At 40.6% G+C, this 17,733-nt stretch overlaps 2 protein-coding genes across 2 annotated transcripts; both read left to right on the forward strand.

Moving 5' to 3' along the window:
* The first annotated feature begins 757 nt into the window (after positions 1-757).
* Positions 758-10,851, forward strand: cct2 (chaperonin containing TCP1, subunit 2 (beta)). The gene is made up of 16 exons (XM_026146740.1): positions 758-862; positions 1,644-1,718; positions 1,812-1,877; positions 1,974-2,085; positions 4,931-5,007; positions 5,120-5,232; positions 5,319-5,521; positions 5,602-5,702; positions 5,830-5,957; positions 6,799-6,902; positions 7,034-7,153; positions 7,229-7,357; positions 7,873-7,976; positions 8,973-9,072; positions 10,265-10,406; positions 10,486-10,851. Exons 1-16 carry the CDS (start codon positions 860-862, stop codon positions 10,514-10,516), a joined length of 1,608 nt encoding a protein of 535 aa, XP_026002525.1. The 5' UTR covers positions 758-859; the 3' UTR covers positions 10,517-10,851.
* Positions 10,852-13,271: 2,420 nt separating this feature from the next.
* nots (nothepsin) lies at positions 13,272-17,673 on the forward strand. The gene is made up of 9 exons (XM_026146744.1): positions 13,272-13,378; positions 13,610-13,790; positions 14,378-14,495; positions 14,742-14,860; positions 15,018-15,217; positions 16,056-16,181; positions 16,322-16,466; positions 16,673-16,771; positions 17,449-17,673. Exons 1-9 carry the CDS (start codon positions 13,323-13,325, stop codon positions 17,623-17,625), a joined length of 1,221 nt encoding a protein of 406 aa, XP_026002529.1. The 5' UTR covers positions 13,272-13,322; the 3' UTR covers positions 17,626-17,673.
* Positions 17,674-17,733: the final 60 nt, after the last annotated feature.

Genomic DNA, 17,733 nt, shown 5'->3' on the forward strand with positions numbered 1-17,733 from the left:
GTCCAGGGCCCCAGTCGCAAAGGCAGGAGGTGGGGACTGAAGAAGAGGAGATGACTTACACTTTGTAAATTTGTTGGAAAAATATGCGTTTATTTATGTTTTTTATCATACAAATAAATGTCATTTCCTCATTCTTGGCAAAACTTTCTGATTTATTGTTTTTAGTTTAGTTTAGATGCTGATCATTGTGTCAGGTGTGTTGATCATCTAGATAACATCATGTAATGATAATAATAAAGAACTGGGGAGATTAAAAGTGTTTATTGTCCACTGCAGTGTCTTTTATCCGCAACTTTAGGGACTGATGATACCCCCTAGTGTTTGCTTTCATTAACACAAAGTACTTCTAAGTGCTTCTAATTTTGAAGTCAAAAGATGTCTCTGCTTTGTGAACGACCTATTGATTAGTTTTGCTAGCTTTTGCTCACGGGAAAACATATATTATACTTCATATTTCAAATATGATCTGGATATGATCATATACTATGGTCATACCAGACCTCACCTTTCAGTGTGAGAAAATGAGCCTTTCATATACTGCATTTGAAAAGGGCAAGTGTATTAATCTCACTAACACAGTAGACACAAGGATAAGTTAGAATTTAAAAATCCCAAACGAAGGTAATTAAACCACATTAAGCATCCTTTGATGAAGACTATGGTTTAAAATCATATATTTGTTCTTCTGTATGATAGCCTACATACCGTATATGGGTGTAAAATTGAACAGATGTTGGAACGGAGTGTTTTCCGTGATCGACTCTGAATGCAGCACTACGTTTGTACGTCACAGCGTCACAGCGTCGTCCCTCCCTTCTTGAGTGTGCGTGCACAGCTTCTCCGCTGAATACTAGACATTATGGTGAGCTTTTACCGTTGTTTCTTTAATATTTTGGACAGGTCTAAATAAACAGATTCGCTCCTATTTGTCTACAAGCGCTTACAGATTCAGTTCAGCAGCTTCTAAGTCATTAGTCAGTTTCAGAGGCAGTTTGGCTCCCCATTAGCTGGCGGTGCTAACCGGCAAGCAAGCACATGGACGTTGTGAATGCGCTAGCAGCTAAGCTAACAGCTTAAATGTGGACCTGTGTGTCATTACATAGGTTGTGATGAAGCTGGCAGATTTATGGCAGCGAACGGAGAAAACTAATCTGTGTGGTTGCTTTGGTGCCCCTCTGGCTGCTCTTGTTCCTCTTGTTTAACCCGTTAGCATGCTAACGGAGGGTTGGTTGTCATTTGTGCTTTGTGACTGTTTGAGGAACAACTCAGCAATTCTAGACGGTAATAAATGGTTAATTGCGCTATAGGCGGGAAAAAGGGAACGTGACCGACAAGTAAATGTTTAAACAGCTAACATGAGACAGAGATGTTTAAATTTTTACGTTGTGCTTATTTTCTTATTAATTTGTCTAAAAGCTTCTAGCGGTTTCTAGTGTATTAGGGGCGGGTCTCGACTGTCGCTGCTGCTTTCACGGCCGCAGGAAAAAAATACCCTGTGCACGCCTAGCAGCAACATATAGATATACATTTAATTCAAGTTTGTTAAAATGTAACATTTTGTGGCTTTTTTGTGAACTGTACAAAAGTTACTGTAATGATCAGTAATCAGTGACTGACTGTTTGATTGTTGCCTTTCTTTGTAGGCGTCCTTATCGATGGCCCCGGTCAACATCTTCAAACATGGAGCAGATGAAGAAAAAGCAGAGACTGCTCGACTGGTGAGTTGCTTTGTATGAGATACATACTCGCCATAAAAAATGTGTTTATTCTGTTTCAAGTTCAGTTAAATCTTTGAATTTTTCTCCCTCTAGTCATCTTTTATTGGTGCCATCGCTATTGGTGATCTGGTGAAGAGCACTCTTGGCCCAAAGGGGATGGTAGGTTGATTCAAACCTCAAGAGTGCTACTGTAGAATTTTAGTCTAAGGAAACACAAGAATAAGTTGTAATCAGAGGGTTTCTCTTTCTCTTCAGGATAAGATCCTGCTCGGTGGCGGGAAGAGTGGCACAGTGACTGTGACCAATGATGGTGCAACCATCCTGAAAGCTATCGGTGTCGACAACCCAGCTGCCAAAGTTCTGGTTGGTGAGTGGAGACGCTTGACACTTTAAGAGCCAGGTTAAAGGTTTAAAAGAAAAAATAAACATTAATGAAGGTTTCTTGGTGCTGAATTTGCACTACCTCACTAAAAGTAGGCTAACGAATAAAAAAGCTGATTTAAAGTAGAGTGTTCATGCTTATTGGTTAAGACACAGGAAAAAATACTAATTAACCCTTTAAGACCTACCATAGAACCAAGTGCGCCAGAGCTTATATTATATTTTTACATGCTGTAGAGCCATTTTTGGGAGCATTTCAAGTTGATATACATCAATACAACCATTATAACCCAAATTTTAATAATATGTCTGCATTAAGTGTATAGTAATTACATAAATTGCAAAAAAGTGCAATAAACTACAAAACAATTTAAAATTGTTTTTGTTTTTTTAACATATATTTTTAGTTAGAGAAATTTAAGAGGCTTATCCCTCAAAACTGTAAATACAAAAAAGTTGCACAAAATAGTTTCCCACCACAGGAAATTTATTTTAAGTGTCTTCATAGTTTTATTTGTGAAATACACCAATTTTTATATACTGCAGGAAAAACGAAAATAAATATTATAGTGCAAATTTGCAAAAAAAACAGCATATGCATCAAAATAAACTATTTCCAGCAGTGCAATATGAGTCCTAAGCACCACAGAAACGACACAGAAAGTCATAAAGTCAAACATAACTTTTAAAAACACCAGTATAGGCTCATAAGGCCCTGATGGTAAAAAAACTACATTTCCGCAAAATGACGTTACTTCCGGTTCCGGGCAGGGCATGGCGGACATGCGATAGTTTGCGCTGATGGAAGTGTTACAAACAGCTGATCAGATCGGCAAAGCGTGTTTCTGGAATATTGTGTTTTTGTTGCTGCAAGTGCTTTTATGCAGTTTTTGCAAAGCTATATGTGGAAGGAAACTGTGACCTAGGACAAGCTGATGGCATAAGATGTAAGTACAACTCCTCCGGTCTCATATGCAAAAAAAAAATATTGTGCTAGCTTACGTGGTTACTAGGGGTGCAACGATATTCGTATCGATATTGAACCGTTCGATACAGTGCTTTCGGTTCGGTACACATATGTATCGAACAATACAACATTTGTAATTTATTTTATCAATTTTCCTTCTGACGATGCTGTCTGTGTGGAGCGCTCAGTGAATCTGCGTTCGACTACTCCGCCTAGGCTGCACTGTCGAGCGCAGATCCACTGAGCGCTCAACACAGACAGCATAGTCAGAAGGAAGAGCGCAGGGCAAGCTAGCAAGACAGAAGTTAAGCTCTCCTTGCAAGATGGACCTCCCCCACCCTCATTCAGATCTGGCGTTTGGAATTATTTTGGTTTTCATGTGACGTATGACCCTGAAGGTAAGCGAGTCATGGACTAAAGTAAAACAGTATGTTGGATGTGCCATGCAATGCTCAATTACATTGGTGTGAACTAGTGTGTTAGCGCAGTTAGCTCGTTAAGGTGTTGGCCGTCTAGCCCCATCCGCGGTAGCTCGTTAACGGAGATTTGCCGTGTTGTGGCGTTAAGGTCATTTCAACGAGATTAACCTGAAAGCACTAGTGGGAACACAACGAATATGACTGCATATTTACGCCGACATCATCCTAGTGCAAAGACAAAAACAACAAGCATGCTACTAACTTTAGCCGAGTCATTTAGACAGCTGTTAGCACATGATTCTCCTTATGCTGCTGAGAATATAGCCCAGAAGAAGCGATAGTATAGCTTTTATTTTGGAAAGAGCCATTTCTCTGTAATAAACTCTCTTTTCCAAAGATGAGTGATTCCTCAATCAGATACAGGGCTTGCAATATCGCTAGCCCGACGTCCCGGAGCTAGCGATTTTTTCAGTCGGGCTACCAAAATCTATCTCTTCCCTGCCCGTCGGGCTATTGTAGGAAAAATATATGTCAATGCTTTTGCATTCTTTCGGAAATGTAGCTGGGTAATTATGTCATTGGCATCGGTGAGCCACTGTCAATATGTGACATATTGAAATCGCGTTTGAATTTGCGCTTGTTTTTTGCTTTCACTTTGCAATCGTGTGAACTGTGTATAGAGAGCGACAGCACTGATCTGTGAGTGATGATAATTTGTGCACCAATTCCTCTGACATCGTCTTATTAATCGTTAGCTTACTATGCAAACATGACAAGTGAAATCTCCCGCAGCAAGCTTAAACATGTGAGAGGTTGATCGCGCAGAGAATCGCTGAGCTTATGTGAGTGAGCGTGTAAAAGCATTTCAGTTCTGCTGAGCCAAATAAGACAGGTCAGGGTGAAGAAGTGACAGCCAAAGAAAAGCTTACCACAAAACGGAAAAGTTATGACAAATCAGACTATAAGGCAAAAAGAAAGTGCAGCTTTATGGTTTCATGGACAAAAGAATCTCTGTGGCTGCAATATGATGAGCTAAATAACCAGGGCTGCACATAAGTGGTCCGCAGGTGCGCATTCGCTGTCAAAATAAAAAACACGCACAAGGGTTAGGGTTAAATTTAAAAACTGTACTTTTGAGTTAAAATATATATTTATAATTTTAATAAATGACAAATTAAAAATGCATGAACATTTTTTTGTATCGAAAAAATATCGAACCGTGACACCAAAGTATCGAACCGAACCGAACCGTGAATTTTGTGTATCGTTGCACCCCTAGTGGTTACAGTGCTACCGGGATTTAAAAATAGTTACGCAAAACAGAGCGTGCCCGCTCTGACCGGCTTTAAAGGGTTAAGTGTAATTTAGAGATCCTTTGTAATCAAATGATATCACACTGAGACCTTTTATCTGAGGTTTTGATGGGAGAACAATTGTGTTTGCAGACATGTCCAAAGTTCAGGACGATGAAGTCGGAGATGGGACGACCTCCGTTACCGTGCTCGCTGCAGAGCTGCTGCGGGTAAATACCTATTTGTCAGACTCAGATTTCAAAGTAAAGCCACCCTGGTTCCCTGCTGTGGTGGCCATGTGGGTCTTGCTTGCAGTCTCAGCTGTCAGTGTTGCCATTTCAGGAGGCGGAGCTTCTGATCGCCAGGAAGATCCACCCACAGACTATCATCTCTGGCTGGAGGAAAGCGACTCAGGCGGCCAGAGAGGCTCTGAGGGACGCCGCTGTCGACCACAGGTGAGGCAAAATTAAGATGTCCGTGTTTGTCTCCTTGCTTTCACCTTCCGCTTTCCCTGCCTCATCATTCTCTCTGGTCTCCATAGCAACGACCCAGCTCGTTTCCAGGAGGACCTGCTGAACATCGCCCGCACCACACTGTCCTCCAAGCTGCTCACTCACCACAAAGATCACTTTGCCAAGCTCGCCGTCAACGCCGTCATGAGGCTGAAAGGCTCTGGAAACTTGGAGGCCATCCACATCATCAAGAAGCTGGGAGGCAGCCTCACCGACTCCTACCTGGATGAAGGTGAGGTCATGAAACGTCACGGATCTCCTGTCTCATTCCTGATTGGTTGCAGGACTTTAATGTCTGTTGTGCATGTCTAGGTTTCCTATTGGACAAGAAGATCGGAGTGAACCAGCCAAAGAGGCTGGAGAACGTCAACATCCTGATCGCCAACACCGGCATGGACACTGACAAGATCAAGGTAAAAACACCAGGTCACTGTCAGGAGACGTTGCAAGTTTCTGAAAGAAAGCGAGAGGATCTAAATCGGATGCTTCCTGTTCCTGTGTGATCGATATCGTGATTGTTTGTGTTTCTGCGTCTGTCAGATCTTCGGCTCCAGGGTTCGCGTTGACTCGACGGCAAAGGTCGCAGAGATCGAACTCGCAGAGAAAGAGAAGATGAAGGAGAAGGTCGACAGAATCCTGAAACACGGCATCAACTGCTTCATCAACAGGTACGACTGAACCGCCATTGCACGTTTCTGTAACCTGTCAGGTGTTCTGCTTCTGTCCTCCCCGAGGTTTAATCACATTGTTTTTGTCAGTCTAACCTGAAAGTCTTAGTGATGCTGAACTGTGAAGCTTCTTTTACTTTTTCATAAAGCCCGTGGCAGCTGCATTATTGCCCAGTCTGGCCCAAACTTCACACGTGTAATCAGAGGTTGATGCAAACACTTCTGTTATTGTATTGTATTTTGCACACCTGTTGCTTGTGAAGCTTGCACACAAGAATTTCACTTGCATGTGCTGTACCAGTGTGATGTGACAAAAGTGATTTGATTTGATTTGACACGCCTGCATGCCAGAATTCAGGGGCTGTCATAGCACCATCTTGTTGTGCACTTCATAGCTGGATTAACACAGCTGCCTAAAATTTGGTCAGGGATGTTTTAAAAAGTCGAAGGTGCTCTTTGTTAAAAAAAAATGTATTAAATGTTTTTTCTTGGCAACATGTTGGATTTTGATGTGTTCCCATGAAACACAAAGCGGTCCCACAGGGTTTAAAACAGCAGCAGCTAAATCTGTTTGGTGGATATGAGGCTACTACTCACTGATCTCCTACACACAATTAGCAAAATGCAGACAAATTTCAAAGATGGTTAAGGTGTTAGTTTTGTGTAAATAAACCTGAGAATACAGAATCCAATATTAACAGTGTGTAAAATAGTGAGCCATGTTCGTCAGCTTCAGCATGATGACCTCCATGTTTGTTTGAGGCAGTGGTCAATGGGACAGTTGCTCACTTTATCTCAGTGTCACTCACCCCAGTGTTTGTTTTGTTTTCCCTTCGTACAGGCAGCTCATCTATAACTACCCAGAGCAGCTCTTTGCTCAGGCTGGCGTCATGGCCATCGAGCACGCCGACTTCGCTGGCATTGAGCGCCTCGCTCTCGTCACCGGTGTGTATGCATATATAGAAACACACAAAAATAAACTGTTCTTTAACGAAAGGCGTGTTTTACAATCTTTTTCATGTGTTAAATACTTGAAAAAATGTGACCTTCACTGATTACTGATGTAATCTGATCAGGTGGGGAGATCACCTCCACCTTTGACCACCCAGAGCTGGTGAAGCTTGGGCACTGCAAGCTGATCGAGGAGGTGATGATCGGCGAGGACACGCTTATCCACTTCTCTGGAGTTGCCATGGGTACGAACACACACTGAGGACTTGAACTCATTTTTCATAATGACATACTCATCTTTAGCTCCTCCTCTTCCTCAGGTGAGGCATGCACCGTTGTCCTGCGGGGAGCGACCCAGCAGATCCTGGATGAAGCGGAGCGCTCACTGCACGATGCTCTGTGTGTGCTCGCACAGACAGTGAAGGAGCCACGCACGGTCTATGGAGGAGGTAGGTGCACATACAGCTGATCTAAAACTACAGCACTGTCCTCATTCTTCGCCCACCTTACAGCAGAGCACAAAAAATGCGGCACATGTGGAACATTAAGGTTCTTAACTCATTCACTGCCAGCCATTGGCAGTGAATGAGTTAAACCCATTGACTTATTCACTGCAATTGACGGCTATAGACGTCAATGGCAGTGAATGAGTTAAGGATGGGAATTTGTGTTAGCAGCATAATAAAGCTGTTTCTGTCCTGGATGCAGTCTCCACTTTACCATTGTGCTTACTGTCTTTAGTGCAATGAAAATAGAATTAATGTTTAAATCCACGCTGCAGAAAGCGCTGCTGTTTTCCTTCTCCGGCACACGAACTGAAATCAGCTGATTGTAGCATAGGTGGGATCGATCAGCAGGCAGACTTACAATTCCGGGGAACTGAACTACTGGGAGCCGGTTCTTGATTCCCATCCCTAATGATGAACTAATACATCTCACACCTGCGTGTTCTCCTTCTCATCAGGCTGCTCTGAGATGCTGATGGCTAAGGTTGTGAGTGATCTGGCCAACAGGACGCCAGGAAAGGAGTCAGTTGCCATGGAGTCATTTGCCAAGGCTCTGAGGATGGTAAATACTAAAACTCCGATTCTACAATTGTAAATTATAGGAATTTCTTTGATTACAACTAGGGCTGCTCAATTAATCAAATTTTAATCACGATTACGATCTGGGCTTTCAACGATCATTAAAAATGACTGAGCCGATTATTAGCCCCTCCCTCGTGCTTTACTCTCGCGCTGCTCCGTGTGGCAAATCGAGCGTACCTCTCTGCATTTCGAACACGTGTCACAACAATTAAGAGCAGCGGTCCCCAACCTTTTTTGCACCACGGACCGGTTTATGCCCGACAATATTTTCATAGACCGGCCTTTAAGGTGTCGCGGATAAATACAACAAAATAAAACTAGTACCGGTACCGAAAAAAAGAAAATTTATTCATAACACACGTGAAAAGACCAAGGAAAACCAAGTAAACGATAAAAACGTTAACAAAATAACGCTGAAAACCGATAAAAACCCTGAAACCATTTCACACCTGAGCCTCAACTCTCACGGACCGGTACCAAACTGGTCCGTGAGTCGTTTGGGGGTTGGGGACCGCTGATTAAGAGGACCCGAGGGAAGCTCGGAAAGCTGAGTTATTTGGAGAGGAGAGTGACTGCCGTTGGTTGAAAAGAGAGGTTAAAAAAAAGCTTCAGTGGTTGGAAACATTATGGGTTCGCAGAGTCAGACGTGGATCAAGTAGACATAGTGTCGTAGCTGCACCACAGAGCAACACTGCAAAGTTCACTAAACATAGATGTTTACATTTTTCATTTATTTTTTATATTGCAAACATTTGCACTGTTATCAGTATTTGCACACTATTTTATATTATTTTTTGACAATCTTTAAAGTCATTATTCAATACATTGTTATTGTTAAATAAATATCGTCAAATAATCGAGATCTCAATTTCAGTGAAAATAATCGTGATTATCATTTTTGCCATAATCGAGCAGCCCTAATTTACAACCACATGTGACTTTGATCTCATGTGTCATCATCCGCTTCCTCTTCCAGCTGCCAACCATCATTGCAGACAACGCCGGATACGACAGCGCCGACCTGGTGGCTCAGCTCAGAGCTGCGCATCAGGAGAACAAGACCACGTTTGGACTGAGTGAGTGATGCTCACAGACAAGCACACATCACCTCATCTCAGAACTAGAGGAATAATAACTATAATTATTAACAAACACATGTTTGCCTTATTTTAAAAAAATATATATATCAAGGTTTATCCTTGAACCTGTGCTGCTCTACTAACACAGTCAGGACCACAGCTAGCTGCATACCAACTGAATCTAACTTCCTATGAAGATGGGTAAGTGCAGCTAATGCTAGAGAGAAAATATGCATCCTAGAAAGACTAGAACTAATATCATATAAAGAGGGTGAACATCTTAGAAAGATGGTTAACTATGTGACTAAAGTGAAGGATGGCCAAATAACTAAGCTAACATATAAATATCTAACTTTTTTTTTTAATTGCTTATTTATTAAGCCAAAGTCCCAGAAGGTTGGCTAATTGTAGCTAAAGTCACATATAGAAAGCCAATTAAAGCTAAAATCAAAACAGCATGACTACCTAACTCAAGTCATAAACAATTAACATCCTACAAAGATGGTCAACTATAGAAAAGGGCATAGAAAGATGGCAAACATTGAAGAGGAATTGAAAGAGCAATTATGTAGCTAAACACAGAAAAATTAGTAACTACAGCTAAGGTTGTACAGCTAAAGACACTTAACTGTTTCGCTAAACCTAAAAATGTCAGACTAAAGTTAATGTCATAGACAGCTAGTATCATAAACATGGTTAACTACCTAAGTACACTTACGCATAGAAAACTGACGAAAGACTGTTGTACAGACGTGCAATATCTTGTTATCTTGCTCGAATGCTTAGCTAAAGTCACAGGATAATGTTGCAGAGACACCTAATCTAGAAAGATTAACTATGTAGCTAAAGTCACAGGTGAAAATGCTAACTAAGGCTGTGTGAAATAAAAATGACTGTTTGGCTAAATTGCAAAAAAAGTTAACTAACGCTGGTGTTATAGACAAAAAGCTAATATCATAAAAGGATAGCAACTGAGCTAAAGCCACAAAAAGACAAACAACTACCACTTGCACCATAAAAAGGTAGCTAACATCTTACAAAGAAGGCTAACTACCTAGCTTAAATCACATTTTATTGTGAATAATTTAAACTGCTGACTAGCTTAGCATGCCTGTTTCTCCTGTTTTATTCTTGTGATTTGGTGGTTAAGCAGCTGTTAGATTCTAACAGCGTCTGTGTTTCCCCGCAGACATGTCTGATGGCACGGTGGGAAACATGGTAGATCTCTGCATCACAGAGTCGTTCCAAGTGAAGCGCCAGATGTTGCTGAGCGCGTCTGAGGCCGCCGAGATGATCCTAAGAGTGGACAACATCATCAAAGCTGCACCCAGGTCAGTTCAGTCCTTTTCAGATCATCTGCGTTTGTTCGTACCAGGTTACAGAAATTTACTCTTCATCTCTGTTCTGTAGGAAGAGAGTTCCCGACCATCACCCCTGCTAGAGGAAGAGGAGGATGAGAAAAAACAAACGGGGATCACTTTAGTTATTTATCACTTCTGTGTAGTTCAAATTACATCAAATTGTCAAATTTTTTTCTCTGTTGAATTGGCTGATGCTAACCACCAGACACAGCTAACATCAGTGGCTCTGCTAATGCTAGCTTATGCTGTGCAGTTTCAGCATAAAGTGAAGATGAGAAGTCTTCACACTGTTTTGTTTTTTATGCTAACATTAGCTGAGCTGTTGGCCGAGGCTGGTTGGTGCCAGCTACGCTTAGGAAAGAAGTTTGAACGTTGTTTTGTTTACTGAATAAATGAACCGGACACCATTACCTGATTCTTTTGTTGTTGTTATTTATTTAGTTTTTCATTCTTTGGCATTTATATTTAACATTTTCCAAATAATAGAAGTAATCACTGCAAATGAAAAAATCTGAAGCAGATTTAATCTTGTATAATTAGTCAGACTGTACATTAGGTTGGTGCAGGTTTCTGATCGAGTTGTTCTACTGAGATCAGCAGCTTGGAAACTGAAAGTCTATCACTCATTTTCAAGGTAATGCATTTATTGGTTACTTTATTAGTTACATTTTGCTGTTACCTGGCTTTACCTTTGCCTTCAGAACTGCCTCAGATATTTTGGCCCATGTTAACATTATTCCATCGCACAGCTGCAGTCATGCATCAGTACATTTCACATTCATGATGCAATTCTCTCATTCTGCAACATCCCAAAGCTCCTCTGTTGGATGGCCATCTGGTGTCTGTGACATCATCTATGACTGGCTGATGTGACAGTTGTAGTAACATGTCGTTGAGCATGTGCACGTAATCAGTATTTTTATAAAAAAAAATGTAAAATATATACAGATTTATTTATGATCAGCTGTTGTGGTGAGATACTCCAGAAATTACATTTCATAACCTGGAAATGAGCAAGCAGAAGATCAGGAGTGCTGATTATTGATTGATCTGCAGTAACTTACTAAGGTCAAAGTGACTAAGACCTCAGAGTGTCAACAGTTACTCAATCAGACTTAACCACACAGATGGCTTTTCATAGAAAAATGTTTAAACCTTTAAAACTAGAAAAAAAATCGCTCATTCGGTGCCAGAAAACACATAAAATGCTATTGTTGTTGTCATAAAGCACACCCAGGGGTTTTTTTTTTTCTTTTTCGTAAAGGGGGTTCTGTAATTTTAGAAAGTTCCCATTTACACGAGGAGTGAGGGTCACTTCTGTTTTTTGCTCATTCAGATTGAAGATGTTTAGAGGTATCTGGGATTGTATCTCAGCAAGGTTGTTCTTGGGAGGAGGGTAGGTTTGTGAGTCATCTGAATAACAGTGTGAGGGGAGTAGGTGATGCTGAAAAGCCACCCACAGAAAAAATGTCTGCTGGTTAAAATAAGATTTAAACTGCTAAAGAGCAGTTCCTGTAATGCTTTCACAACTCTCCAGTCTACAGACAAGCATGCAATAATCCACTGTGTGTAATGCAGCACTTGGATCTGAAAGTAGCAAGTACCCGGTCCTGGAGCTGAAGCTGGTGACAAACAACAGAGAAAAGGAGTTTGGAGATCATTAAAAGCAGTATGGCATGTTTAAAGTCAGCTGGAACATTCCCAGTCAGAAGATGGGTGTTAATAATGGACAACACTCAGCCCAACAGTTTAAAAATACTAATTTAATATAATATTAGTCTAATAACATCCTGGCAAGATGGTGTCATCCATTTGACCATATCTTGATGGCATGGTGCTAAGTTACCAGCTAAAGGTGCCAGTATACCCACCATGTTACTCGCATGCCGTCTGTGACATCATTACACATTGATTTCTGCTCGCTGTTCTGGCCGCTGAGTCTCCTGAACAGTAGGTGTCAGCACCAGATGGTAGCGCCACATTAACATTGGTTAAAAGAAACAGGGAAAGATTTAATAACTGGAGCAAAGCTTTTTTCATCTTTGAATCTCTATGAGTCTCTGAGCGTACTGTACTGATAAATCATTAAAATCAACACCATCTTACACTCGTGCATTCAACCCAGCAGCAGCAGTAAAAGCACAATGCGCCATGTTACAAAAAGCAAGAGTTGTTTAACTTGTAGAAATGGTTGCTATGCATATGATGTCAATTTGATGCCAACTTTATCGTACATCGCAGTTAACAAGCCACTGCAGGGCGGGTATAAAATTTAGCGGGCTTTATTAGTAACATCCAGAAAAATGTTTGGTGCCCTCTGGTGGCCATAACAGAGGTCCAGTTCAGGGACTCCAGCTAGCTGAAGTTAAATCTAGCAGACAGTCAGCAGCTTCAGCCGTGTCACCATCCACCTGTCAGTCAAAGAGGTCACGCCTCTAATAATGCAAAGTTTAAACCTTTATACAATTTAATTTGTAAACCTGTTTAAATAATTTAAACAGGTTTACATATAAAGGGGAAATCAAACGTCTTTTTTTCTGCTGTAAAGTTTTAACATGGGAGTCTAAGGGGCTCAAGTCAGGTTGCTAGTTTAATAATAAAAAATAATACATTAAAAAAAGCCTTGACCTCCCAGATTTGGACATATGCTGTATTGGTAGCTGAGAGAGCCATGGATGACTTAAATACTTGTTGATCCACGTAATCTAAAATCTTCTGTGATCAAATAACTGAATAATAAAGACCTCTTCTGTCTGTTTAAGCTTTTGGGGGTGGACCTTCTCACAGTTTATTCACAGACTCAGATCCAATCAGACTTACAGTTCAGTCTGATAAACGTCCCCATCGGGTGCCAAACAGCAGTCTCTCAGACTGGCAGATACAGACATGTTCAGGCTGCTGCTCCTGCTGTTTTTAACATGGATGACCTCAGCGCTGGTCAGGTAGGACAATTACACCTTTGTTAATATGGTTGTTCTCTTTATATTAACAGCTGTCCATCCACCAGGGATTTAACAATATAAAGTCTGATTTTCTTCTTTGTTGTACATTTATCGAGGTGCTGTTTAGTGGACCTTCCTCTGTTGAGCCAAAACTAGGCCAACTGTTTTCAAATCAAAAAAGACAATTTGATATAAAAAGTTTACAGAGATACTAAAATGTTCCATCATCAGCATACCTCTTAGACGGACGCGCTCAATTCGTACTCGATTGCGAGCTGATGGCCTGCTGAATGAGTTCCTGAAGGATCACGCCCCTGACATGATTAATCGCCGTTACGCTCAGTGCTTCCCGTCCAGCACGCCGTCACTGAGGCTCGGACGCACCAGCGAGAGGATCTACAACTTCATGGATGTAAGAAGAACAACACTGAGAGTTAGGGTTGCTGGTTCAAAGCCTTCAGCTATTATCAAAATATCCAGTGAGAAGTTTTAACCTTGTTACAGTGATTTAAATATTCCTCTAGGGGTCAGTGTTGTTCATAAATATGCTGATTTGTTAAGAATGATTATCAGATTTAAGGGAAAGTTGCTCAGTTCCGAAATATCAGTATGTCCTAAGTATGCAACTCAAGCTGGACAGAAGCAGTATTAAGTATTATTACAGAAGCAGAAATAAAAGAAATAATAAATAAAAAGTTATCATTTGTACTGCATTTCCATTCTTTATGTCCTCACAAGATATATGTTCCCAAAGTAAGACGTAGTTATTTCCTACATATAGAAGCTTTAAAATGAAAACAACACAGCCCAGTTTACTGAATAGAAACTAACTTAACTAATTTATACTATGAAAACAAAGGGAGTGCCAAGCTGGCCAAAATATGTTAGCATACATGCTAACATTAGCATGAGCATGTCACAACCAGCTACCTTTTTATTTATCTCAGAATTTTTCAAATTAAAATCTCAGCCACACTTTGTGCCCCTGCTGCGTTTCAGGCTCAGTTTTATGGTGAGATCAGTTTGGGGACTCCAGAGCAGAACTTTTCTGTGATTTTTGACACTGGATCAGCTGACCTCTGGGTGCCATCATCCTACTGCATCAGCGAGGCCTGCGGTAACACCTTACATAGCACCACACAATACCACACAACACCAGTGTTGCATTTGCAGGTCAGGGCAGCCTGACTTTGGTTTATTTTGTTCCAGTCTGATAAGAAGTTCAAAGTCTGTGTGTGTCTGTGTGTACTTGTATAAAGATGTTGTAGGCACATAAATCTGACAAAGGCAAGTCCACATAAAGTAAATAACATGTAATGAATATAAGAAAAGATAATGTCTATGTGTGTGTTTGCATTCACAGCGCTCCACAAGCGTTTCAAGGCATTTAAATCAGCTTCGTTCAGGCATGATGGTCGGAGATTTGGGATTTACTACGGATCAGGTCACCTGCTTGGAACTATGGCCAGAGACACACTGAAGGTCCAAAAGCTCTCAAAATTAAAAAGCTAAACTTCAGTATTAAAATTAACTAACAGCTGCCACGATTAATTTCAAAAATATTTTCATCCATCAAACTCAGTTTGACATTCAGGCACAACTAAAGGAGTACTGTTTTATCTTAATCAACTTGTTCCAGATTGGTGGTCTAACCATCCTGAACCAAGAGTTTGGGGAGTCCGTTTTCGAACCTAGTGAATCATTCCTGACGGCGAAGTTTGACGGTGTTCTGGGAATGAGTTACCAATCCCTTGCAGAGATTCTGGGCACCAATGTTTTTGACAACATGATTGCACAGAAGCTTGTGGACCAGCCAGTGTTCTCCTTTTACCTGAGCAGGTGCATTCATATCAGGAGCTCACCATTTCACCTCAATTAGATGCTCATTGTCATGCTCAGAGGAGCATGAGAGGGAGGATAATTACTTCTTCCTGTCTATTAACCTCTTACTACCCACCTGGTTGTTGGCAGCCCTGCTGAAAATATGGATGGGTTTACTCTTACATTGTAGATGTTAAGAGGGTTTATTTTTAGAATTTCTGGGTAAGCAGCTTTAAAAATCATGCTTTGAAACAGGCAGAAGTTTCACAACTAGTTCTTAAGTTTTGATAGAGTTTTGGTTGGTCAAGAGGGAAAGGCAGAGCAAGAGATAGCCACAGAGAAATGGAAAGGTCAAGGGTAACCAGGAAGTTCAAAGGGGTTTTACTGTGAGCTGTGGAGATGAGAGTTTTTCCCAAGGTTTCAGTTTTTTAAATAGGGTCTGCCTAGTCTGTGTCTAGGTCCAAGACTTATAGACTTCCTACCATCTACAGTGATATCAGAACAAATCCGCTTGGCTTCACTGACAAGAGCATCTGGTGAGCAGTGTTTCAGAGATACTTGATGTTTAGGGAGGTCTTATGGCTTCTAAGTATGCTTAAGTACGACAGGGTAATTCTACAATTTCGATCATAGACATGTTAGGATAAAGAAGAACAATCACCAGGTGAACCAGGAAGATCCACATGGTTGTAATTATTTAAGCATTCCTCCAGTGTTTCAGGGGTCCAGTCCAAGAGTATCTGGTTAGGCACTCGACAGAGATGCTGTACTTCTTGAGGGATATAAATGTGTTTGTTGTTTTTAATATGAGAGTTCTTATCTTTTGTTTACGTAAATGTGAGTTTTGTGCCCGCAGAAAAACCGGCCGTACCAATCCAGCAGGGGAATTGTTGTTAGGTGGAACAAACGAAGCGCTGTATATTGGACCAATCAACTGGCATCCTGTCACTGCCAAGGGGTATTGGCAGATCAAGATGGACAGGTACATTTTTCATATCCCAACAGCACAGCACTTTGGCAGTGTACTATGAACCACTTACAGTAGGGGAAATGGCACAAGACCTTTACCCTTTCTTGTGAAGACATTCATTAATAGAAACATAAAAATGCTTAATATTTCAGTGTAGCAGTACAAGGTGTGAACTTGTTTTGTCCAAGTGGATGTCAGGCGATTGTTGATACTGGAACTTCCCTCATTGCTGGACCAACCAATGACATTCTGAGGCTCCAACAGCTGATTGGAGCAACACCCTCAAACTTGGGAGAGGTACCAAAATATGTCATCTCATAGTCTACTGAAAGACCAGAGAAAGTTATGACTTTTTCAAAGAAAATGTTTAACCTACAGAGGGGACACTTAGACCTACTACTTATTCCTGCTTCAAAACCAATATCAGATATTTCTTGAGAATACTATATGACTACCGTAACTGAATTTTTTCAGCATGTCACTCCTCATTTTGTGTGTTTCAGTTTGTTATCGACTGTGCCAGGTTGTCCAGTTTGCCTCAGGTGACTTTTGTCCTGAATGGAACAGAGTACACACTAACAAGTGAACAGTACATCAGGAAGGTAAGGAAGGCTTATTGTTTTCTTTAGCTTGTGTTAGAACAGCTGCCAGTCTTCTCTTTCTTTTTATTTTCTTTTTCTTTCTTTATTTTTTTGATAAAATAGTAGGAAGGGTAATTGTTTTGGCGTATTCAAAAATGCATATTATTTTATTATTTTAATGATGCACCTGTCAAATGGCTGAAATCAGAGATTGTTTTGAAATGCAGCTAGCATTTAAACTTCTGTTTATAGATTCTTTGCTTTTTTTTCTTTTTTTTTACCTCACGCCTAAAAGAAACCACATAAAAAAAAATCATAAATAGATCATTAATACATTGAGACTTAATACATTGAGATATAAGATGGCGCCGGTGAGGTCGGCTGCCGTCACGACTGCTCCGACCACTTTTTCTTTGTCTTTGCTTTTTAAGTTAGTTTTCAGCGTTTCTAAATCGGCAAAATCATCACCATTGTTTTTTTTCCAAGCATTTCACTACATATCGTACTGTGTATGACTGTGTACGTGACAAATAAAAAAAAAATTTGAATTTAAGTGCAAATTTAGTAATTTGGCAGCTATATTTATTTTATATACTTTCATATTTTTACTAACAATTAAAATTGCTTAAGAAATAGAATGTCTCTTTTATACATGAAGCTACTAAACAACTACACAATCCACTTTTTGTCATTATCAGGAGACACTTGGCAGGAATGAGTTCTGTTTCAGCGGTTTCCAGGCTATGGACATTTATTCCAGCACAGACCCTCAGTGGATTCTGGGAGATGTATTTCTGACAGAGTACTACTCCATCTTTGATAAAGGACATGACCGGGTCGGCTTAGCACGTGCCAAACACTCTCCTGAACCATAACTTATTGGCGAACTCAACAGTAAATAAATACTGCACAATTGAAAAGCATTTTGTCATTCTCTGGCCTATTATTGTTCTCACATCATTCTCCAAATACATCAAGGACAA

Source organism: Astatotilapia calliptera, chromosome 17 (genome assembly GCF_900246225.1).
Source record: "Astatotilapia calliptera chromosome 17, fAstCal1.2, whole genome shotgun sequence".
NCBI classification, from domain to species: domain Eukaryota; kingdom Metazoa; phylum Chordata; class Actinopteri; order Cichliformes; family Cichlidae; genus Astatotilapia; species Astatotilapia calliptera.